Genomic DNA, 26,663 nt, shown 5'->3' on the forward strand with positions numbered 1-26,663 from the left:
GCTTTTATCCCGTTTTCAGACAATTCTTTTCAATCCTGATGAACTGTGTGTTCCCAGGGCCGTGCTGCTGCCAGTGGCCAAACCTGGCCAAAGTTACCTGTGACACATCCGCACGAGCCGAGGTCACAACTCACCTTAAGCATCCGGCTAAGCTCTGCTGGAGAACTAAGCCATCGCTTGAATTCACCATAGAGTCAATGCGTCACACTGGTACCTAGGGACATCTCTAATTGATTTCTCTGGCCAGGACCTCTTAAACAGTAGGTTTCTCTAAGATATCTCAAATTGCATAAGTCATTAGTTGGGGGGAGGGTGTTTGTTGTTTTTTTGGGTTTTTTTCCAAATCTCTGAGTTAGCACCTCTAAGAATTCATCAGGTGATGCAGATTCCCTCCTTTGAGGTATATCACAGTGCTACTGAGAATAAAGTAGTATGGCCAGTTGATACTGGCCATAAAAGAGAAAAAGGGTTGCTTTCAGTTGTCAATGTGGCAACATATTTTTTATTTAATTTGTTTGGATTCTTAATGGTGGAAGCAGAATTTGATTTGTACTAAAGCATCCTTTAAAATAAATGCTTGATCTCTTCCCACCCACCATTACAGCTGATAGGTACAAAATAAAAAGAACAGCAATTCATTCATCTTACCACTGGAGCACCAGAGGAAGAGAGAGATCCTTAGTGCAATGATTAATGACTCGCTATAAAAAGATGCATCATAAACTGCTTGTATTAGGTCAAACCATAAACTAGGCTTTTAATGTTTATATGATCCCTTTCTAAATAATTAAGTGTGTCTGTAGCTCCCACTAGGAAGGGAACTTACATGACGCTTGCAAACCATGCAGTTTCTTACAGGGTCATAATTTGGAACCCTCACTTAAAGGGATTCCTATCTCCCTCTACATTCAAGCATTGCTTGAATTTCTTTTACTATTGGGACATCTCTCTACTACACGCCAGAGAGACCATTTGATGTCCAGGAGCAGCAAAGACGAACATGATCTGCCCTGAGTTTACACAGAATCACAGAATCGTATAGGTTGGAAAAGACCTTTAAGATCATCGAGTCCAACCATAAACCTAACGCTACCAAGCCCACCACTACACTGTGTCCCTAAGCACCTCATCCAAACGGCTTTTAAATACCCCCAGGGATGGGGACTCAACCCCTTCCCTGGGCAGCCTGTTCCAGTGCTTAACAGCCCTTTCAGTGAAGTAAAATTTCCTAATATCCAGTCTAAACCTCCCCTGGCGCAACTTGAGGCCATCTCCTCTCGTCCTGTCACTTGTTACCTGGGAGAAGAGACCGACCCCACCTCTCTACACCCTCCTGTCAGGCAGTTGTAGAGAGCGATGAGGTCTCCCCTGAGCCTCCTTTTCTCCAGGCTGAACAACCCCAGGTCCCTCAGCCGCTCCCCATCAGCCTCGTGCTCCAGACCCTTCCCCAGCTCCGTTGCCCTTCTCTGGACACGCTCCAGCCCCTCAAGGTCTCTCTTGGAGTGAGGGGCCCAACACTGAACACAGCATTCGAGGTGCGGCCTCACCAGTGCCGAGCACAGGGCACGATCACTGCCCTGCTCCTGCTGGCCACACTATTTCCAATACAAGCCAGGATGCCATTGGCCTTCTTGGCCACCTGGGCACACTGCTGGCTCATATTCAGGCGGCTGTCGACCAACACCCCCAGGTCCTTTTCTGCCAGGCAGCTTTCCAGCCACAAGAAAGTTTAGGGTGTCTTCTTCAGCCACAGACACATCCACAGCTTTGCTGCAGGAGAAAGTACCATTATTTTTCTTTATCTCGGCCTCCAGGTTGGGAAAGGGACAGCTGAACCACAGCTGAAATGAAAGCAGGGCTATCTACCGCTGACTGGGTCCACGTGGATGCAAGGAGGCAGAGCGGTGGTGTGGTGCTTGCCTGAATGCAGCTAACAAGCCAAGTTGCCCGTGCTTGTGAAGAGCACCTCATCCACACAGGAGGCAGCCACGATCTGACTTTGTAAATTCCTGGCCAAAATCAGCTTTTAGGTGCTCACAGACAATTCCCACCCACTTCAGTGGCTGGTTGGTGAACACTAAGAGAATAGCACCATTTGTCCATAACAGAATTCAGTCCTGTATTTATCCATCTTGCGGTGAAACTGTCATCTTTGAAAAATAGAGTACAAGATGACATTATATAAGTGTCCATCTATTTCCTTACTCTCACAAGCCTGCAATCACGTCCATCTCCCTTTTATTTCCCAGAACAGCTGGTGCTTTTTCTCAACCGAACCAGAATCTCCCCAGCCTGGCAAACAGACATTGGCTTCACTGCAAAGCTACCCCATTAGGAGAACGTCGCAGCTCCAACCAATATGAAGTTTACACAGAAAATAATATGAGTTAAAAACAGAGCTGCAGAGCCCTAAACATTTTCAATAGATGTAGCAGCCCCAGTCAGTTTATGCGCTGCTTACTCAATACAGAAAACCACTTAGGTTAATTATTTAAATATTTCCATCTGTGGAATTTAGAAAAGGGAAAAGCCAATACTGGAATACCCAAGATGATGATTTTTTAATAAACAATAGATTTAAGGGGGATTAGCTGGGTTATCAAACAGTATCCTCCCAATTCAGCTCATTAGTTTCACTGACTTTCCCTATTTCACTTTATTAAAACAATTTAAATGAGGGTTCATTAGATGCAATGTAATCTAATTCAGACACTCCAAGCCTAATCCCTTTTCTTTTAGCAGTAACATGGTAATAGTTTGCAAAAAAGTTTAAAGGATTATTGTTACAGCTACTTTAAATAGGGACTGTTTTCAGCCAAACGCATGCCACCGCTTCCCCACCATTTTATTAGTTATCATTATATTATTTCTTGCTCTTTACTCATTCATTCATTCATTTATTCCTTCTCTTTTCTGACTTTCATCGCTCCACACAAGCAGAGTCTCACATGGGCAACAGCATCCCTCTGCGCAGGTGTAGGGGATATGCCAAATATCCCCGCGTGGGTCAGTGCACCAGGCCTTGGGAAAGGCATGATTTTTTGCAACTTATTTTGAGATTCTGGAGGTAAAAAACCCCCCACCTTTGTAAATTCACAGTGATTTTATAAATATCCTAGAGGGAAGGGAGAAAGTTCCTGTGCATTTTCACACCGCTAGTTTCTGACAGCTCTGAAAGACACGCAGAAGGGGATCACGCGTAGGACTTGCAAATGAGGAGGCAGACACTGTATATGACTTACCGTGCTAGATCCAGGCTGAAAACATAGAGTAACAGATCCATGCTATGGACATACAGCTTATTTAACGATGAACTCACTCGTACTCCCGTACTTTCATAAAGCCTTTTTCAAACAGTAGGGTTAATTATTCTTTACAGGGCAAAAAACCCCAAACCAAAAAAAAAAAAACCCCAACCCAAACAATGAAAGCTGGTTTCTAGATCCTAGGTTTCTGCAGACTTTAACAGGTTTCCTACCCCTGAAAGCCTGTCCTCGCTCACTTCAAATCCTCGTCTCTTCAAGCAAGTGCCATTTCATAATCCTATTAAAACCTTTGCCTCTGTTTACCAGGAGCCCTAATCGTACTCAGCAAGTTCTTCTTGTCTAAGGAAGAGCGACAGCTTTCAGATTTCTTAGGAGGCTTATTCATCAGCTACGCCAGAGTTTTGCCAGAGCGTTCAATCTATTCTGGGAGCAGCCATGTGGAAAAAGTTTCAAACAGCTTAAAGCCCTGCACAATGATAAAGGAAAGCTCACACAATCCTGGTAATAGCCTGACCCTCTTAAGGAAAATTGGATGATTTGTGGTAGCAGTTTTTCTGTCCCCTATGTGAATTCTGAACCTTAAAGTATAAGCAGTGTATTCACACAGTCCCATTACAAACCCTATCCCTCTTGCGATGCTGGAATAATAAATACACACCCATATGTGAAAATAAATTCTTGCTGGAATGACCTTCTTCCTCAGCCCACTGGTGTGAAGGAGTTTGTGGCCATTTTAGAGAAAAAGAGTCAGATAAAGAATGGTCTAATTTGATGTTGAATGTTTCACCATGAGCAGAATGTATGCTTTAATGAGCACATTACATGCACCAGGGACGTGTTACTGTGAAGCAGGGAATAAAGAGTAAGGGGAAAATAATTAAACAGTCAGCTTTATAATGAGGAAACTGTATTCATGCAACATTAAGTGGCCTAATTTTCAAGTGCTAAGCAAAGACATGTTCCTTGGGCTTCAGAAGGACTTGCTGGCAAGCACCACCTTGAAAACAAGGGCAAAGGATCACAAGTATCAAACCTCCTATAGGTCCAAAAGGACAGGGTGGACTGATGCTGTCCCAAAGTCATCTGTCCACGCTTCGCACTGACCTATCTGACAGGATCCTGTAGTTCTTACTCTATAAAGAGGACCCTTAAAGTTTTACAATACCACAGCATTCATCATGCGTAGAGCATTACGACTGACTTCTACCAGCCTGGCCTTAGTTTTCTGTTGGTACTGCATCTGCTAGGCCACAAGCATACAACATCATCTAGGTGCAATGAGCACATGAAGACTGCTAATGTAGCTGTTTGCACAAGCAGAGCTACTGGGAAAGGGGAAAATCTGTCTCATTGGGTTCAGACACTGACAGAATGAACCAATAAACCATATTTCTGACTGTTATCGGTTCTCTCAAGGCCAGTAAGGCCAGGAACATTCATTTACTGGGACTGTCAGTTCCAGATAGTGTTGCAATATCAATTACTTCAGCGTAATAGCCTATCAGTCAGACAGCAATTCTGTTGGGCCACAGGCTCCCCATCTTTCTTTGCGAATGGACATGGCACAAAGTCTCTTCTTTGTTACTCACCCTCATGCCTAATTCAATGTTTTCTCCTCCATAGACCTCCATGCCAGGGTCAAGCAAGCCAATCTCACCAAAATACTCTCGGTCCACTACAAATGAGCATCCAATCATGGCTGGTGTCCTGCATAGAGAAAATAAAGCAAAAAATTAAGTCGTTTATTAGCTACTACAGAACCCACCTCCTAACAAATGTACACAGACAAAACAGTTCTTAGTCTTCAAGTTTGCATTTTAGATTTATCTATTATCGTGCAATCACATTGCACTTCATCCCCCAATGGACAGAGGACCCTGTGGGACCAGAGCCACCCAAATAACTAGCACACTGCCAGACACACTTGGACCAGCTGTCTGAGAGGCAAACACAAGATGTGAAGGCAAGTACTCCATGCACCTAAGTGAAGCATCAGGCTGTTTCTCCTTTGTTTTATAGACGCAACCTCTGTGCTGGAGCTGAAGTTCACCACCATGCACAGTAGCACAAGAACTAGACAACACTTTATTTGAAGATTAATACACAAACCCCCCACATATTAAACGTAAGTGCATGTCAAGAGCCATGGATCAATCATGGTATGAAGTTCGGCAAGGGACTTCCTGGAGTCAACGCTAGCAGATACATTTCAGCCTTTGTGAAGCTGTTCCACGATTAACATTTCTATGTTTGCTGACGTCAGTCTTTAGAAAAGGAAAAATTTTCAGATGAAGAGACTCTGCCCTCAGATCTGCCACTGACCAACTGGGTGATTTCAGATAAAGCAATCCCCTTCTCTGAGCATCAATTTCTTTATGTGTAAAACTATGGTTCTGCTCTCCTTCACAAAGCAATGTGAAACCTGTCACCGAGCAGCACTACATGACAACAAATTTTGAGATCATTTACCATATGAACACAAGCATTATTTCAATGCAATACAAGCTAATGACATTTGCTAGTTTCATTTGTCCACACTTTCTCTGCATCTGTGTACTGGTCACGACACCTGCCTCTTTAAAATTCTGCCTCTTTAAAATAAAGGTTTTGCTAATAAAGCCCACAATTTAAAAATGTAAACTTGACTAACTTTAAGCTGGAGAAGCAACAAGAGCCTGCAACTCCATGTTGGACTTGCAATTCAGCTGCAGGTTGCATAGTGCCTACTGCAAGATGATGGGTAGTCATCCTGCAGTCTGATCTACAGGACGTGCCCAGGCCCAGGCCCTGGGGAAAGACCCCCCCATTTTAGTGGGATCCCGACAGACCAGACTGCTGAATCAGGGAAACCGTAAAATCATTTTTGAAAGTGAATACTTTTGGAGCTGACCTAGAAGAATGAGCTGTGCTCCCTCTTCCATTGAAAGGGAGGTGATTTTGGACCATGTGGCAGATGCAACATCATTCCTAACAGTGCTATTGTAAAAAGACATCAGGAAAATTCTAGTTTACGCCAATTTTCTATTTTCCAGTAGAATAGAGAATGCTCTATCTATGGCCCAAGCTTATATATACACACCATGAAAATGCCCTATAGAAACAAAGATGATGGAAAACGTCCAAAACCTATTTTAAGAAGTCTCCTTTGTAATGCACTAATGTTATACTATCACTATGAAGTCTCTCTTGTCCCAGATACCTTCATGTTTCTTCAATTGGTGCAGAAAGCTATTCACAAGGTATTTGCCCACGACATCTGAGAAACATATTCATGAGGCAGTTACATACAGATATGAAAAACTGCCCTGGCCAGGAAAACTAACACACTTTTTATCCACGTATTGGTGGATCCCACTGGTAGCAGCAGGTGGCTGCTGGAACGGTGTTATCACATCAGGTCCTTTTTCTCATCAGCAGTTCACCATTTCTACAGCAGGAGGTTAAAAAGGCTTCAAACGAACGGCCAGGCTATAGTTAGATAAAACAATTCTTTGCTCCTGGACCTAATGCATATCCCGACACTGCAGAACACAGTCCAACCTATGGCAGGAACTATTTGGCACCCTTGAAAAGGTTCATTTGCTGAAGTGTTGCTATTACTTATCTGTAATGGACTCTGCTGTAGCACTCACATTACTGGTACCGCTTCGGCATCTCTCCCTTGCACTTTTTCTCAGTTTGAAAGCCATTGCAACCTCTCAGATCATTACAAGCCTACACTGCAGTGCACACTATCCTTCTCATGTTTTCTCTGCATAATTGAAAAAGGCAGCTGTTGACAGAAACACATTTGATCGGCACTGTTTCTGACAAGTTGAAATAGCTTGATTAACTCTCCTGTTCCACCCTTACAGAGTGAGATGCATTCCCTAGATCATGTGCTGCGGGGCCAAGATTCAATGGTGGTTACACGGGCAAACATCTGGCTTTCACAGATGACTTTGGACTGAAGTGGGGCGCTCAGCCAGGTCCCTGCACCCATTCCGTTAAAAAGGCTGGAGGAAACTGAGGTCAGATGTCACAAACCCTACAAAGAAACTGCAGCAGGGTCAACACCAGCACCCTCCGTGCTTGGACCTCTCCCACACCCCACAGTCCCCCTTTTGTGTGTGCAAGAAATTCCAGCACTTCTCTGTTTGTGCTGTCATTTGTGCAGGCTTTCTGTTGAATCAGCCTCTAGTTAGAAGTGGTCTCAGAGCTCTATGAAAACCATGCATGGCCCTGGGTACTCCTGGCTGGACACATCCATCTTCTCTTGATGCATATACTTATACACCAGGATCTTTGCAACGTGGATGGCATTTATAAATTCAAGTTATTTGGTAAAATGCATTTTCCTGCTTATAGTTCCTAGAGCCATGCCTGAAGACAGACTTGCCTAAAAAGGCTGAGAGCTCTCCTGTACACAGCACCAGACATATCCCATATATATCCCACTGTCACATCCTGTAGCACTGAAAACCATATTTTAGGCTAGCAAGGAATAAATTTGGTCTAGAAACTGAAATAAAAGAAAGACATGACCAAGGAAAGGGAATTCAGTAGCTCTGAAATGAAATAAGCCTCTAAGGGAATATTTAGGTATTTCTTAAGTGTTAACCGTGATAAAAAAGGGAAGGAGGTGGGGGGAAGAAACACACACCACTTTCTTAGTTTTCTTTTTCATGTGTTTAAAGCTAAACACAGGCTTCACTGGATGAAGGCTAGAGCATCGCTGCTTTGCAAAACTGAGCTGCTAGTTTGGGCTTAGACTCGTTCTCTTTCCAGCCCCCCTGCCCAAATCCTCTGGAGGCAGCGCCTTACAGCGGTAGGATGCTCCCATGAGGACATTCCTCCTTCCCTCCTAATGAGGACCGGTACCGCTAGGCTTTGCCGACTGCTCTCAGGTGCTGGAATCTCTCTCTCTGGGGGATGGATTTTTGCAGCTGTCGGCTCTGTCCATTAAAACACCGACTTGTTAATTGAACGGGGGTGGGAAATACATTTTAGATGCAACTACATAATCATCGCTCACAGACGAATGCCACTGAGCACTGCCTTTGCAACTCCCTCTCTCTCTTCTAGGTTTTATTTCTTCTCATTAGATATATTCAAATACAGACTCCACAAGCCTTCATGGCTTATTCAGAAAAAAAATGTTTTCAGGAACGAGCAACCATAGCAGTGCAGTGGCAGAAGGAACCGCATCCAGCTTTTCCGAGAAGCCAGTCAAAAATTGCCACTGTCAGTGCCTTTCTCTACCTGAATTTGGCTGCCTGCAGCCACTGCTCTTCTGCACAGCAGCACGGCTGCAAGCCCAGAAGCTGAACCGAGAAGCCGGGGGCTCTGCCCTGGCCGCATCCTGACGCGATGGCAGAACTTGCCTACGATGCACGGTGTTGAATTTTCTGCATACTGCATGTTCAACACTTCCATCGGGTTCAACCGGAGTTTTGGGCATTCAGTCCTCATCAAGCCCAGGCCCTTAACTTCCCCGTGCTTTGACTGACCCAACTGTAAACTGAGCGTAATGCGATTGCACGGCCCAGTGAGCTGGTAACGCCGCTGGGAGCCGGGGGACCCGGGCCCTGTTCCCAGCTCTGTCATTCAGCTGGTCGTCAGTGAGTCACCTCCCTCTGCCTCTGTTTCTCCATCTGTGAAGCACACATAATAATACCGGGTAAAAGTAATTTTTTAATTTTTAATTTTAATTTTTTAAAAAGTAATACCGGGTAAAAGAACTGCTTCGGCAGCCTGAAAGCCCAAGATTCACTTCTAAAAGCGCTTTAAGCGTATAGGTGGATAATTTAGCACTACTAATAATTTTTTACTAATTATTTAATTATTTAATTAAATTATTTAATTTTATTTAATTAAATTATTTAATTTTATTTAATTATTTAATTATTTTACTAATTTTTTAAAAATAAAAATTATTTACTAATAAGCTGCACTACTAATTTTCCACTACTAATAATAGGTGGATAATTTTGCACTACAGTGTTACATTGGCATATTGCAAACACTTTTAAAAAAACCTGCCCCCCAAAAAGCATGAGCCCCTCACTTGGCTATCATCACTGGGTTTTTCCAGTACCTGGAAAACTCCAGTATATCTACCACTTCCAGTACAGTGCAGCAAAGACTTCCTTTGAAAGTCAGAAATGGATATATGAGCCAAAGCAACTGCGTTAGCACGTCTTAAACACTGCTCACTAGCCAAGGGCCAGCAAATGAGAAGGTGCATGCCCTTAGCACTTCACAGCTCCAGAGTAAACTATATTAACCTAAACCACACCTGCTTTATATCAAAGGACCTTTTTCCTGAAGTCATGCACTTCCTAATAAAACAGTGACATTTTTAGAAAGAAGGTATCACAAAATGGCAATTAGAGGTGTCCTATTTTTTACCAACACCTCAAAGGTGTTGGGAAACTTAATTGATCTGTGGAATACTCTTTGGCACAACTGCGGATGTTACAAGCATTAATTATAATCAACAGCAGCACTCAAAGGATAATGTGGGAAACACAGCAAAATGGTTTTTGCAGCTAAAACCTTAAAATGCAGCATAGAATAGTATTGATTCTGCACTGGAGAAAGATACAGCGTAGTCAATTTGTGGAAATTACCTGACGGCATGGCTGTAGCAAGGGAGATATAAGAGAGATATTGCTCTGGGTAATACCCTGGGGAAAGGGAGGAAGCGGAGCGAGCAGCACATCGTGGTGGTAAACCCTCCCTTCCTCCCCGCCTGCTGCTGCAGCAGGTAGAGTGCGGGCGCTACGGGGGAAGAGGGGCACGGTACGGAAGAGGGCAGCGCCTGCTATGGGATGGGGTACCAGAAACGAGGACTCGTTGGCCAGAAACGAAAGCCACTTGCTGTAGGTCTGAGTCACGACTATTTCGTTTTAGCGAGATCTCCCGGAGCACGGCTCTGTCGGCAAAACTCGAGCCGGCGCCGATGCCCACTTCTCCAGCCAGGTGCATCCCCCTCCTTCCCTTTACAGCCAGCTGGAGAATGCTGCCTGGGGGCTTCATCAAGAGCAAGCGAAGGGGACAGGGATAGCACTAGACTGACATACTGCACGTGGTACCATAAGTCTTCCTCTCCCTTATGCATCTTTCTCCCTTTTACTCTCTTTTAAGGTCAGCATATATGCAATCGGGTCACATTTGAAACAGTTTTCGGAGCGTACAAGTCCAATTTCCAGGACAACTGACCTACAAACACTCACACACAAATACATCAATACAAACACAAATATAACTGTAAAGAAATATATAAACATAACCGTATATATACAGGGATAACGACAGAGAGAGAAAGAGATTCAAATGACACACCACACACCGTATCTTCGAGTTTTCCACCTTTCCTGGCAGAATGTTTCTTTGCTTCAGGTTCCTAAGCAGCACCTCACCCCTGGCCTGACAGATAAGTGGGGAAACCTGCATGGTACCTGCACAGGCATTTATTTTTTCTTACAACTCATGTCTTCTGCAAGAAAAAGTCACACCAGGCCGTGAGAACAGAACTCAAGGACAGATTTGCTGCTCAGGAGCTACAGGAAAAAAACCGACAAGCTTAATGATGGGAAGGTTTGTTAACCCCTTTGGAGAGCTACAGCATGGGAAAAAAAAGCAACCTGGAATGCTTGGCTGGGAAAGGCAGAGCCATAGGGATGTAGAATAACTCTCTGATGCCCCACATCGGTATATTTTTTGGAACAGGCAGGATACCCATCAGAACCTGGACAAATGAAAAAGAAACTGCTCTGTTATGGGCTCCTGTGAACCAGCAACTGAAAAGATGGCCATAATCAATCAATAAACAGTCACCAGTTTTATTATTACATGACAGCATGGTTTATCCTGGAAGACTTTACAGATGAGCCCCTTCCTAAACTCAGGTACACAGAGGGTTTCTTCCCCGAGCAGCGAAGACCCAACATGGCTGCATCACCATGGCTATGACAGACCAGCCCAGGGCCTGACTTGCACATGAGATGGGCACGCACGCTCCCAGCTAAAGTAGGCAGCACAAACCACTTCACCGAGAGCATATCAGATGCTAATTCATATACATGAACGAGACACACGTGCTTTCTGGAGTGGCTGATTCAGCGCGTGTACGTACACATTCCTACTGGTACCAAGCTATGGCATATTAAAGCAATAAGTGAGAACATATGCAACAATGAAATGCACCGCTGCTGCTAGAGGAAGATAAAATGGAAAGCTGTGCAGCGCTTGGCTGAGTGAGGCTGACTAATGACTCTAATGTTAGTGGCTGCTGATCAAGAAATCAAACACAGAGCAGTCCATCATAATCACAGCAGGTGAGGGAAGACGAGCCAGAGCCTGAGCTCAGGATACCAGAAACCTTCCTTGCTGTTCCAAAAACCAGTAGTATCTTCTGCATACAGAAAAAACCCCAGCTTGTTTCAATGCATAGTCAAATTCATTAGAAACCCTCTGAAACAGAATCCTTTGTTACACAGTTTGTTGCCAGATGATAAGGACGTTTTTGGGCAGCGTGTTCTCAGGAACACAAATGGAAAATGACGTGATGGACACAGTGTGTCAAAATAACAATCCTCATTTAAATCTTCACGTTAGAGACATCTTACATCTTAAATGTCAAACATGCAAAATGGATTGCCTGCAGAAGCTGACTCAGGGAACATCAATTGTTCTGAATTTCAGAGTATTAACGTGGAAAAAAGAAGGAACCGACTTTAAACTGTATCAGAAATCTTTACAAAATCTGACACTTTGTTCTTGCTATTTCTTTACCTTTGTTTGCACTTCAAGGCCACATCCCCTTTGTCACTTGGACCACAACAGCTGATCTGACATTTTATGGTGTGCACTTGACATGACTGCCTATACGGTGCCCCACTGACTTGAGAGACTGTTCCTGCTCCTTCCCAGCAAGAATCTGAGTAGGATCACACCACTGCTAGTGTTCAAGAAAGCAGAGGATCAGGCTTCAAACAGAAAACTTCTGAGAAAAGAAATAAGCACATCTGTTGTGTAATCCCAGAAGAAAACACGAATTGGACTCTACTTTCTAAATGTCTCACCCAATTCTGCAGATCGATGATATTTATTCATACAACGCAAACATCAGAAATGCAAGGGCTCTGATCCTCACTGATACCAGGGTACGCATTTTTTTTACCACTGTAAATCTTTAATCCCTTTGGAGATCTGGGAGGAAGTATTCAGCTACACCAACCACGAAACCAGTCATGGGGTTATTAGTTATTAGCCTTTTCTTTTACAAAACACACAGAGAGACAAAAACCAAACCCACTATTTGCTGAAGACTGTCCCTCTTAAGGCTTCCTTTGACAACGTCAGCAAGGACTAAATGAACTTGCAGTTTTCATGCTGATGAACGGTCCTGCGATCTTATGAAGCATTGAACAGACACATGGATCCAAACACCGTCAATGCGGACCAGGTTGCATGCCTTGCAAACTGGACTGAAACAGAAATCATGGCTGCAGTACATGGTTTGGAAAACTGGTTACAAAAGCAAAATCTGTACCAAACCAACAGAGATTTCTGACAAAGTTTGCTCACTAGACTGACTTCCCCTTCCTTTTGAAAATATACCTTAAATTTTCTACAGCTACTAAGTTCCCATCATGGGTGCTGTCGAATCTCAATTCTAAGTACAGACTTCCTGATTCTTTTCATCAATAACACTTGCACGTCCACTCTTTCCATTACCATAATTACACTGGCATATCACTTAAAAGCCACCAAATTGCATTGTATTTCTATAGGCAGGCATAACACAACAGCACACAACAGCACACCCAAATGCTTTAGCAAATCCATCACGGTGCTACTGCTTCGGAGGCCCATCAGAAATCAGTGCCGTGTGGCCGTAAAGTGGATGCTCCGCTCTCCTAGGTCACTGCCTTCAAAGCACGTGTTCCCAGGGAGACAGGTCAGTGTTCATGGTTCGACGTTGATGTCTCTGCATTTTAGGGCATGTAATTCATAATTTGCAGGAGAGATACTTATGCAATCGCAACGTCTCAGTGCTCCTGATACTTGCCAGCAAGGGTTGGGCACTCTCCTCCTTGTGCTGCTTGTCTCGTCTGTCTCTGGGCAGTTTATGCAACTGTTGAATTGGAGAGTTTCTTCACTTGGGTTCAGAATAAAATCTCTGCTCTCAGGAGCCAGCTACTTATGTGCATCAGATTTCAACACTACTCAGTGCTTGAGTTTGGACCATATTCACTTCTGTATCAGTCCAACTCAGTGCCAGTATAATTCTGGCAAGAGCCTGAACATAAACCTGAGGAAAGCCCATGGTAAGTCAGGCCCTGTATTGTTAAAAAACCCCCCTCTTATCCCAGCATTACAGAGATGAGATTCCTTATTCTCTATTAAAAAGATCTGTAGCTGAATTTCCGGAAGTGTTTTGCAGATGCAGCTTCCGTACTTTAGGGAGTGCACGAGCTACCACCACTGAAAATCATGTCTAAGGAACTTGCTGAGGTTTAACCTCTTAGTTCAGTCTTATCCGATATGTGATCATTGTCTCCAGAACAGAAGATACTCAAATACTAGAACAACTCATGTGAAGATTAATACAGTGATTTCACATATAAACTGGAAGTAATGAAGTGTGCAAAACCTTTCAGGAATAAAAGACCGAAACCCTGATTTCAGGAATGAAAGCTTTGGCTGATTAATTTTCCTTCATCAATAAACTATTTCTCAGGGCTGAGTGAAATAGATATAAACCACCTGCACTTTTAAAACAATGTGAGGAGAGTAGGGCATGTTATCCAGGAAAACTGATTTCCTAAGTAATTACTTTCCTGCTTATTGAGGTTTCAAGCTGAGCAAAGGGTCAGTGATGAAGGACTGTGCTGTCTTGTGGTAAATAAGGTTAACGTTACTCTATAGCTCTGTTTTGCAGTCACAGGGCCTGAGAATGAACCTCAGAGCAACTTGCAACCCTTGTTCAAATACGGATTGAAATATTACTCCCTGTATGAGGGACAGATCCTGTGAGATGGCCCCATCCAACCAACCACTTCAAAATGTGAACAGTTCGCCTGTATCCTTTCACTTCCAAAAGACCACTTGGAACCTTTCAGTTGGGTATATTATTTGAAGTGCTTAGATGGACTTCTCAGGACCTGACAGCTCAAGCTCTACACTTGAAGGGAAGTACATCAGCTTCTCTGTCAGAGCCTACATTGGGACCACACTTTAGCTTACTTTAGGCTGAACCTGATATACATCGAAATGAAGATGACTCTAAGGTGGTAATTAGTGTCCTTCCTAAGAAATCTCAAAAATAGGGCAGAGCAACCTAAAGTGCATACCTGGGCTTCATATTTTTTAGCATTTATTTCAACAGTTGCTGACAACAGTAGCCTTCATCCAGCACAGTACATCTCAGAGGAGCTGTTAGACAAGCATCGGCACTGGTGATGAAGGGCTAGAAGATAAGAATTTTCAAATGAAGGGGAAAGACAGCCCCTTTCTTATCAGTTCCTGTTTTCCCACTGTAACAATTCTCAAAAACACTATCTCAATTCCTGAAATAGTATTTCCTTAGAAAATTCCATTTTTGCAATGGAAAATGTTCCCTTATAGAGAAAAATAAAATGACACACTGACTACGTGGTCCAGTTTCATTTTAAAATTCATCCAGTAGGAAAACTCAGAACATGTGCAAAGTTCTCCAAAAAAAGAACAAGTCTCCAACAAGGCAAGGCTAACACATCTCCTACTAGTGCTGTGGTAAGGGCTGATGGCCAAGAGTGCTGCCTACAGACCAAAAGTGAAGCCAGCCTCTTTGTAGTCACATACAAAATACCTTCGTTTCTCATACACACAATGTTTCACTGGCTTATTACTCATGCCAGAGTCCATTGGAAAATAAAAGCATAGATGAAAAAGATCCTGCTGTCCTACTCAGGGCCACAATGTGAACTTGAACCACACATTCACAACTAGAGCACACGCACTTCTGTGTACGTTGTGGTGCAGCTCCGAGATGCGACACATGCATCCGTAGCTTTGCAGAGCCATCTGTTTTCTTCCGTTTCATTTCGCCATCCCTGTACAAAGCCTATCGCCTTGCTTCGCTTAAATTCCCACTCGGCAGACAGCTGAGATGGAAACATTGCTCTTACCAAAATGACAGCACATGGGATTTACCTGATGGGAGCTGACTCATCCCCTTTATCGAGCCAGTCCTGCGGTGGGATTATGTACATGCACCAGAGGCCCCAGTTATAGCCGTGGGCTGCATTGGCGTATTGCTGCACTTCAAAAGTGTTGTACTTAATATTGTCGATTGCTGGTAAGATGATCCGCTTTCGATCTTCTTTGATCCGGGTAAGTGCAGGTTCCACCCTGAGAACAATAAAAACAGCAAAATGTTTTACAGCCGTCCAATAATCCCAGGTCCTGCTTTGCAGTCTGATAAAACGAAGTTCTCTAATACTGAGAGCAGTAACCCAGCGAGATGGCAGCCCGTAACACAGCAGAGCGGGATCACATACAGATCACTGTCATACACTGAAGAGGCGGGAGCTTGGCGTGGGATACTTCACATAGCAACAGCACATGAATTACTACCATTATGAAGCTGTACCAGAGTTTAACAACACAAAATTTTACCGAACACTTATTCTGAGGCCTGGAGACTGTCAATTCATTTTGCAATGGACAAGTGTTGAGAGACACTATCGCCAAGAGTACCTAAATGGTCTCCTAACGGCTACACCACCAGGATGCCTGGTAGCGGTTAAATACCTGCTCTTGCTGACAAGGCCTGAAGAGCAAAACACCCACCAGGGACTGAATTAATCTGAAGGTTACTCAGAGGTTTTAATCTTGTTTCCTAAGGACTGACCCCATCGGATCTAGTTTGAATGACAAGCGTGGCTGCATTATGCCTTCTAAAACCTCTTTGGTGATGAGAAGATTTCAATTGCCAGATGGTGCAAAAGCAGCGAACTGCAGGAAATGTGCCATCATTTCAAAAGGCTTTAAAACATCAATGTTCTTTCAACAGAAGCTACATCTCAAAGTGTTTCAGGAAAGTAAAAAGCTTCAGTGCAAACATTCATTTCTGACCAAGGTAGTCTGAAGTTGCTATGAATTTACAGAGAAGCTGATCCAAAGGGGTAGCAGACTTACAGAAGGGTGGAAAGCACTTCTCAAAGCAGTATTAGAAACAGCCACCGGTTCACTCCTTTGTAACTGTGTTTCCCCTTGAAATGAGCTTTGAAGATTTTGCAGAGCTCTCACAAGTATCTTTAAGGGAATGGTGGTTTGCTGCAATTCACAGAGGTAGTAGGATTTGAACACTGATCTTTTCTCATTTTTCTTTTGTTGTTGGTTAAAAGGCAATTGTTCCTTTGTGGTTTCAAGTTTGTTACCTTATATTTTGTTTGTTATCTTCTATTTAGTTTGTTACCATGTATTTTCTTGTGTAGGCCGACAGAAAGGGACAAGTTATGAAATTAATTCAACCTCCATTTTCAATCTTCACTGCCTCAATCTGAACTATCGTAAACTTTCTGATCTCTTCTGTAAGAAGACAGCAATTTCTCTGTACTTGAATATGGCCAAAATATTTGTATTTTATGTACACAGACTCCATATTGCTTACATGAGGTCGTGTACTGCTTTCTTTCTCTTCTTTTTACCCCTCCCACACCAGTAAAAAGACACGTAGATTCAGGGAAACCCTTGAGTATCGATGATGAGCTACTTCTGCAAATAAAGCACCACAAAACAATGTAAAATATGAGCATAACTGACAAAAAGACAAAGTGTCACAGCATTTCATTTGGAGAGAAGTCAAAGAGAGTTAAACTACTTTTATTTGGATTCCTCTAGAAAAATGACATTCGAATTTATCATCTGGATACCATTAACACAGAGCATGGAAGTTTTAATAAAAAGGGTGATCACAAGCATGGTGGGAAGAGAAGAATGACACTGCAAGTTGCAGAAATTCCCACTGGCCAGGAAGGTTATGTTCATCTCATCTGCAACGTGTATTGTTTTGTTACTCTACTTGATTTATTCTGGGAATAAATCACTGCATCCCTCATGACTGGAATGGCCTGAGGTCACTCTTACTACTGCCTGCCACCTGCAATTTTTGGTGCAGTACTTCTATTGTCAAAGCCCAGCCCTGCAAGGTACCAAAGACCTCCACAGAAGCACGAAAGTGCATCAGGCCAAAGGAGGTACAGTGATTTCAGCTCAGGTTATTAAGTACCTTTTTGGTTTTAAAATATTTCCTTAGTCAGCAGGATTGCATGCTGTTTCTTTTTCCCCCTTTTTTTGCATGGCATTTAAAGAACTGCACCCCAGACTCAAAGGAGATGTGTTTTTTTTTTTTCTGTGGGAGAGACAAGAAACAACTGAGAGAGATTCAGGACAGTGCAGTACGTGATTCAGAATGCCAATATGTATGGTCTTTAGGCCACACTCATGCACCCACATAAAGAGCCAATGTGACCTGCCAAATCACGATAAATCACTTCCGTTAATAATATGAGATTATATTTATGAGATTAACTGTTTTAAAAACCAGCAGGTGGACGGCAGAAAAACTCTTGCAACTCCAATAAAGCAGGGAAGAATGCAGAAAACATGAATCTGCTTTGTTCTTTCCATAACGTTATCTCTGCTTATCAGCCTAGAGGCAGCAGAAGAAAATACAGCAGGACAACAGAGATGTCAGCCAGACACCCCTCTCTCATCACGAATCAGGTGCCTCCATGCATGGCTGTGGTAACCCCTGTGCCTAATAGCAGGAGGCTCTCCCACTCCCTTCTGGCCTCTGAAACAAGGGCTTTCAAAAGACCAAACAACAGGTATAGATGTCACTAATGACAGGCCACTCATTTTTTGACTGGAAGAGGAATCCTCATCTTCGCGGTTGTGGAGAAAAAAAATTACCTGTCCACGCGGAGCACTTGCAGCAGAAGCCTCGTTACAAAACTGACTCTGAGTTCCCTCGCAAACCAAACAACACCTTGGGAGGTGGCCCACTCCTGAAGCCCTCGGGCATTGCTTCGACAGGTGTGGTGCAGTGGGGAAGTCACAGAGCAGAGGGATTACATTCTTCAGTGAGATCTGGTGCACATCACAGGACACAGCCGCACCTAGCGACTCCCACAGCATGCACAAATGCATTATCGTTGGGTCTGATTGCCAGATCTGCCCTGCAAAGCAGAACTGCCTGCATGCCTTCTGAAGCAGAAATCTGAAAGTGGGTTTCCTTTGTAAGAATCAAATTCTGTCATTCTTATTCACTACCATCTGATTCTGGAAACAGGTCTTTGACAAGCAAGGAAAGACTGGAAGTTTTTAAAACTATTTTTATCTCTCTTGGTTAGAGTTCTTTGGTCACCAAATTCTCAAGTCCTCAATTACTGGGATGTTTATGTTGACACAAAGCAAGACCATTTAACCATCATACTTAAAACTATCCTGAAGTTTCCATGTTCCTTCTACAGTTCCTCCTTGTGTGCTCATTTTGCAAGTATTGTACTTTGAAGAGTAGATTGAGATTGTGTAATGAAAAAGCTAAAAGAGAGAAGGAATTCTTCTCCCTTAAAGTCAGATGTCTGCAATAGACCCCCCACATCCAAGGTAATTGCCTCAAACTTTCATTCTCAGCAGAGAGAGGCAGAGGCTGGCACTTTTATAGTAAGATGCTTCTCATAGTAATGTAGACACTGAAAATAGGTGAGATTAATAATGTTCCAGAGGAGCTCATTTTGAATATAAAAGGAATTTAGCCTGCTACTTTGCAAGACAGCTTAAAATTGGACTGTTGAAGTGTATCCCAAATAATGGTTAGAGAAAGAATGTGAAGAAAATATTTCAGTCACTCTGATTTTCAGCCCTCAGTCATATTTGTGATTGTGTTCATCTGATACTTGGGCCTTGGAAATGCTAATATGTGTCCTCATTTTCTCCATAACAAGAAGAACAATCCATTCCTAGCTCTGGTGCTGCTGTTACACCAGCCATCACCAAACTACTCCCGTCACTCTACAGTTGACTGAATTCCTGTGTTTATCCAGTTGTATGGCTTACATTTATTACCACCTGACTCGGTACTTCGCATCCAAATGGCACAAGGAGGGATCTCTGGAGTGTAATACAACAGTCAGATCAAAATACATGATGAAATTTTATCAATCTCTATCAATCTATTAATTTGAAATCTCAGATTTTGGACTTCTATGAAATCTGAGGCATTTGAAAGCTGTCCTTGTGATGGAAGTTCTGTTTCAGTCCCCTGCACTCAAGAAATGTAAATGTTGAAGATATTACCACTTCGACGAGTGTTGATATCTCTACCCTCAGGTTACAGATGAAGCAAAATGCCACGCCAAGGTTATGGAGTGAATTGGTATGAAAGCAACTGCTGGAACTTCATTTTCTCAACATCCCATCCCCCCCAATGGAGGTGACTTCCGTCCTCTGTCTGTATCCTGGAAATCACATCCCCACAGGTATTAGGAACAGGAAAGGTTCAGTATCTGGACATGCTGCACATTTATCTAACTTCCAAAATATGTTCACACCCACAAGTAAGAGAGCAGGCGCTGAGTCACGGATGGAAAGAGAAAATCCAGTGCAGAGTTGTTCTCTGTTACTTAGCAAAACTCAGAATGGAGAGTCTTGTCATTAAACGTTGTACACCTGTGAGATGTCACAGCTTGTCTTGCCCGATCAGGGACAGCAGAAATAGCACTGGGGTATTCAGATGCCAAGCCCTAGCTCATCACAGGGACACCTACAGGAACATTCAAATCCCAGATTCTGCCAATGCCCTCTGCACCACCAACACTGCTTGTGCTCTCTTTTTCTGCCTGCCAAGATCCCTAGGTAATGGCCAATGACGAAGGACTATGAGCTTGAACAGGACTGGGTAATGGACTGTGTTTACATTGCTTATCTTAGGTAATCCATGAAGTATGAGGGGGTTTTTATTGCTATTCATTGCTAGCAAAGTCCAGCCTTGGAGTAGCTCTATTAGGCTCAATGGACTTACACAGTGTCTTTGTCTCTGTAAGCTGAGCTGCACATTCATCAAATCCTTTGTCAGCTTTGCTGGTAATTCTGGCTTTGTCTAATTGCTTCAGGTTTTTGAAAGGATTATGATTAAATCTTTCCTAGTAATTTCTAATTTTTTTCCTAATTTTAAGCTGCTACATTATTATGCAGATTTACTCATCCTCTTTATAGACATCAGGGTTCTTTCCCTGTTGTTTTTTTTTCCCTTGTCTTTTTTTTTCCACTGTGCATCTGCAGAAGTCAGGTGCTCCTGGCAGCTCCCAGGACTAAAAAGACAGAGTGGAAGAGGTTGCTGAAGTCCAAGTATATTCAACATGCTACGTTGATGAGCTGCAATATGTTGTTTAAGTATTTCCTTTCCATATGGCCACTGCTGGCAGTGAGGCAGAATTCAGCCCTGCCTGATTAGGTACATAAGCCAGATGTGAATTTTGAGATTCCTCTCTTATTTTTCACAGATGCAAAAATATTAGGTTACGGGCTTGTATCTGAGTCAATGTACTTTATGGGCACAGAGTAGCATATATTGTTAACAAGTTATTTATGGGAGCAAGAGGAAAAATTCTCCCAGGCATATTCATAGACATGATGGATTTCAGTAAACTAAATATAATCAAAAGATTCAGCTTTAAAGGTAGTGCTTCTCATCATCCAGTTCTTTTTTCCACCTAATAAAAACCAAGCAGACAATTTGGGCTGGAATTTGAGTGACATAACAAGTTTCTCCCTTCTATCTGCTCTAGAAATACGTATTTGTCAGTGTCCTCCTCTCACTCTGAATAGATCGCTGGTGAATGGATAAAGCCAGAAGAGAAAGGACAGTAAATTTAGTTCTCTTATGGACTCCACTAGGCTAAAGGGTATTTTCACTTGGGTTTTATTTCTCTGAAGCAGTTCCAGAAATACAGTAAACACTGCTGAAGTTTCATTCCCAGGACTCAGACCTGTGACGACAGTGCTTGGTTGTAACTCCACAACGCATATCGCTGCCCCATGATTTTGGTGGGCTTCCCACAGGCACAAGGACGTGCTGGGAGGAACGTCCATAGCAGGTGCCTTGGTAAGTGACTCCTCCTTACAGAAACTCTCTTGGGGAATTTGTGGAAGGAATCTCTGATCAGGAGCAAATTCACAACAAAAGGATGCATCGATTTGTCAAAGACTGTTGAGCGTATCACTAAACGCAGCACATGCATTTCAAGCATTTAATGCTTTTGCCTACCCGTGGGTCAATTTCTGGATTAACACTGGATTTTCCAAGGTGTTGAGCACCCATGATGACTTCAGTGGGAGCTCCAGCAATGCCAGTACTGTGGGCCTCAAAGAATAAGTGCTCCCAAGATAAACGTTAGAGTTAGGAAAAGAGTTGGAAGGCAGAATTTAACCCAGAGTATAGAATAAGCCTGTAAGAAGATTGAGAGCAAAGGCAGGGGTCATACTGTGATCATGTGGGCTTCTCTAATCCCACTGTAAGTCTCTCTCTGAACATACATGCATTCTGTATTTAATAAGGGCCAATTCAGAGCAGCTCAAACCCCACGGGAAACCACACCAAACAAAACTTGCCTGCTGTCTTACATCCTTATCAGATTGCCAGAGAGTTCATGCCAATGAGGAAGTCTGATTTTTCCAATGCTAAAAAGAACAGCTTCTTCTAGATAAAAAACAAGTTAGTAATGAGCTCCTCAGCACATATGATTATATAATTCACCTTTTAAAATATGTAAAAACACCTGCTGACTTCAAGCAGCCTTTTAAAAAGGCACAACATAGCAATAAATGCACACGATCTAAGAGAATCATTCAATCGTTTAGGTTGGAAAAGACCTTTAAGATCACCAAGTCCCACCGTTAACCCAGCACTGCCAAGCCCACCACTACACCATGTCCCTAAGCACCTCATCCAAACGGCTTTTAAATACCCCCAGGGATGGGGACTCAACCACTTCCCTAGGCAGCCTGTTCCAATGCTGGACAACCCTTTTGGTGAAGAAATTTTTCCTAATATCCAATCTAAACCTCTCCTGGTGCATCTTGAGGCTGTTTCCTCTTGTCCTATTGCTTGTGTGACGGATGCACTCGACCTCTTAACCAAACCAGCACTACTTTGGTACAGGCTCCAAAGGAGGTAAAGGTCTGAGCTGTGGCCGGGCCAAGAACTCCTGGTTCCAATCTGTTCTCTGACAACCCACAAAGAAGCCGAGTGGCACAGAGAACATTGATGCCTATGAACTTGGAACACCAATCATGCACAAATAGCAGCTGGCTTTTCCAACACTCATTTATCAAGGAACAAAGAAAGTTGTGGGCACAAGGAGCTTCATGCATATCTTTCCTATTGCATGTAATTTGACTACAAGCCAACCACTTTATCCTACAAATATGACAGCCTAAGGGAGCCTTCTTTGAGCTTTCCGTGGTAGGCAGTGTGGCTGCATGGCGGTGATCTCCCCTTGAGCTGAGACAGCTCTCAAGGTTGCTCCTCGAGGCAAAGAGACCTTTTACCAACAGAAGATCTTTGGTAAGCAACCTATATCACGCATAACCTTGTAGTATGGTAACTTTGACAAATTTTGCATATGTAATCCTTTAAACATAAACCATTGTCCAAGACTGAGACTAAGATTGGACCTAGCCGCACCTAAGCTCCATCAGGAGTTTAGAAAGCAAGGGGTTTACTCTGAACCTCATGACTGAACAGGAGGGTCCTCCGTACCCTTTGGTACCCCTGGTCTCTCTGTGAATCATTTTAACTTGAGTGTAACCCAATTTTCCTTTGTATGTTTCTTCCATGCAGTAATTAATAGAGTGAACCTTGCCATCGAACCTTGTTAAGTTGCACTTTTACATCGTATTAAAACTGCTTTTGCTAATACCTTTGACGGTGATTCTTTAAGCGATCTAAATCACTCATTCGCGACAGCTTGTTACTTGGGAGAAGAGACCAACACCCACCTCTCTACACCCTCCTGTCAGGCAGTTGTAGAGAGCGATGAGGTCTCCCCTCAGCCTCCTTTTCTCCAGGCTGAACAACCCCAGGTCCCTCAGCCGCTCCCCATCAGCCTCGTGCTCCAGACCCTTCCCCAGCTCCGTTGCCCTTCTCTGGACACGCTCCAGCCCCTCAAGGTCTCTCTTGGAGTGAGGGGCCCAAAACTGAACACACACGCAAGAGAAACCACACACATGTCACGGGCCAGATCCTCTGCTGTCCAACTCTTCTACTTCAATGGACTTCACAACTTCAGGGATGCTTTGCTAACATGCATCATCTGAGGAGCGGACCCAGAATACTTTGCAGTTCCTAATCAGAATGACTGTACCAGGCATTTGTCAATAACTCCCTCCCCCCCACCCCAAAGTCACTTTTTCTGAATTTGTCCAAAAGTAAATCCTTTCCTAAATGACAGGAATTGCACTGGGGAATGTCTCTCTCAAATTCTGCCCTGTCCCAACTGGGTACCCACATACCCTAATCTCTGGGTTCTTTTGAGATAAACATGTCTTTTTTTCCTCTCCACCATCACTATTCTAATTTTTACTCCAATAAAAAATGAAGAACTAACATTAAAAAATCCAACCTTTTTTTTCTGCCTTTCACAAATCAGAATTCCTTTTTTTTTTTTTCTTGCAAGGACTTAAGGAAGAGTCCTTATAAGACATAAATGAGAGACAACATGGTCTCATCTGCTAGATTTTATGGCTCAGTGAGTTTAACACCGTATTTTACTCTGGCTGTACCAGTCAGGTACCATGAAGTAAAAACTTAACACAGAAATGTAAGAAAAAAATCTGTGTAAACTGAAAGCTTATTTTGCATGTGATTTTATATGGTACCTCACATTTCACTGACAATATACATTTATCAGATGCAGACAAGCAGATCTACTGACATACATAATTCTTCACTGAGGCCAACCAAGGAATATTTCATGCAGAATGCCTTTCCTGTAAATAAGTGTTCAGAGAACCAAAAAAAAAAAAAATTTCATACTCCCTTCCTCAGTCTCTAAGAGGAGAGAGAAAATCCCCATCTGTTCTACCTGACATCTCTATCAGCATTCCTGTGTGCCCGAGGTTTCAGACCTGCAGCCCCCAGCCAGAATGGAGCGAACGCAGCATAAACGCCTGCTGGAGAGTTAAAGATCAGTTCTTTGGCTGCCAAATCTGAATAGCTCTTTTCTGCACCACTGAAAAGCAATGAGGATGCTTCACTGAACACTCTAGGTTGTTTAGGTAGATGAATAGTTGAAGTTGCTTTTCTGGCATGTCCTCTGTATGTAAGCTGGCACTGTCCCATGAATCTGAAAGGCCCACATAGCTTATGTTGCGTGCTTCCCTCTTCACTCAGATAATATTAGTTCACTTTTGCTATCTAAATCATGTATTCCATTAAGTTACCAAATTGATCCTAAGTGATGGTAGAGGCTTTGGATAAGAAAAAACCCTCCCTTAATAAACACATGTCCTTTCCTTTGCATTTACAAAGGAAATAAAACTTCCCAGGTCAAACTCAGCATGGTACCAGGGATGCTGCAATGAACCATGTCCTGAGCAGGAGTGATAGGCGTGAACCCTCCAGAGGGGAGAGACTGCCCAGGGGAAGGACTGCAAACGTAATTTCACCCTCACCTTCAGCACTTCTCTCACCAGATGGAAAGAAGCACCTGGACCTTGCCAGGTCCCCGAAGAGCCACCTGAGCTTGAACAGGGGGGACGGGGAGTTTACCTGCTGGTACAGTTTGGCTTCCAGTACATTGCATGAAAATATTAATGAGGGAAGTTTCAGTGGAGCGAAGACCTTGTGGCTTTGCCCTGCAAAAGGATAACCATGTCTTTGTTGTAGAGTACTTGGGGTAACCAAAGCCAGTAGAAGATTATGAGGAAATCAACTTCCTTTTTCCTTTACACACTTTGGGTAAGAACCCATTGCTTACGGCCACTATAGCAAATTGCACTACATATTACAGTATAAAATAGCATCTGCAAAGTATTATCCATAGACCTGGGGATCTTGTTCCTTAGCTCTTCTTCTTAGTTCATTAAAATGCCAGTTTTCTATATCTTTAAAACGCTGCCAGCTTCAGGGATAATCCATAATGATGGGCTGTGTGTGGCACAGTCTGATGGATATTCGGCTTATATTTCACGTCCTCTTTCTCATGTCAGGCTGTCTCTGTCTCTCTGGTACATTGAAATCTTTTGATGAAATCCTCTTACTCCACTGCTTCCTTATTGATACTCCCCCTTTGTCTGGCAAAATTTTAATTACTACAGTACTGCATAACTCCATTCAGTGCTCCGATACTACCTCTGTGATAGGAGCAAAAGCAGTTCCTAAGATAGAAAGCAAGTATAATACTCTACCACTATGCCTTCTTTTATGGCTCCTAGCACCCTCTTTATGGCTGCTAATATATTGTGGTGTCTGCATTTCACTTACTGATTTCTGCTCTCCTTCACTCAACGTGTCCTTTTTCTCACCCAGAGAATTAACACCCCACCTCTGCTATCTCTCTTTCCTGCTCCCAGTTATAATGCAGTGAATTTCTCTTCTCCTTGCCATGTTATTCTTTCCCATCTCTCAAAGACAGGGGTCTATACAATGCTCTACATCTTCTGCAACACAATTAGCAGCCAGGATGCAACGGTCTGTACTCAGCGTTACTGTGTGCTGCTAAACGCACAGTGGGTGGACCTAATACAAAAGTCAGAGCAGGAATGCTGAAAACTTCAGAGGACTGAAGGGAAAACTGAACTGTACAGGTTAAGTATACCCTCAGAGAGGAATGTACAGGAGCTTTTCATTCCTGTTGGTTCTGCTGGGTTCCTGGCTCTAGATGCTGTCTTCTATTGACATTAAGTAACCATTAAAAACAGACAAGGTTCTACTGCAGGACAGGTAGAATTTTACATATGAACTGTACGCATAGATTATCATGTAATTTTAATTTAAAATTCCATTTGAGAATTAATAGCAATGGCCTCCCTTTCAGCTAGTCCCCTCCACTTTTGCTCTCACAGCAGCAGTATTGGCTTACACTACCAACAGCCTTAAGGGGAACAGGTCAATAGAAAATCTCTGCTCTGCACTAACACATTTCAACACCTGAGAAGCAAGAAAGCAGCAATTAAGCACAGCAAAATAAATAATTCAATAGTTAATTTGACCTGCCAGGTTGTGGAGTATTTTTTTATATCCTACCAGATTGTATTTTAGTTTAGAAGAAGTGTCCCTGGAGAGTAATGCTGTGAGAGCCCATAAAATTCTATAGTGCGATATAAGGCAAAAGCTCACTCATAAATAGGGCAACTATT

General features: G+C 43.0%; 1 protein-coding gene across 1 annotated transcript in view; it reads right to left on the bottom strand.

The window, feature by feature from the left end:
- GALNT9 (polypeptide N-acetylgalactosaminyltransferase 9) overlaps positions 1-26,663 on the bottom strand; it is a 156,628-nt gene that overhangs the window by 70,499 nt on the left and 59,466 nt on the right. The window contains exons 5-6 of the mRNA XM_072880211.1: positions 15,450-15,647; positions 4,856-4,973 (exon numbers count right to left, since the gene is read on the bottom strand). Coding sequence (XP_072736312.1) covers positions 4,856-4,973; positions 15,450-15,647 — 316 coding nt within the window. The remainder of the gene's footprint in view (positions 1-4,855; positions 4,974-15,449; positions 15,648-26,663) is intronic.

Source organism: Ciconia boyciana, chromosome 15 (assembly GCF_034638445.1).
Source record: "Ciconia boyciana chromosome 15, ASM3463844v1, whole genome shotgun sequence".
In the NCBI taxonomy this organism is placed as follows: Eukaryota; Metazoa; Chordata; class Aves; order Ciconiiformes; family Ciconiidae; genus Ciconia; species Ciconia boyciana.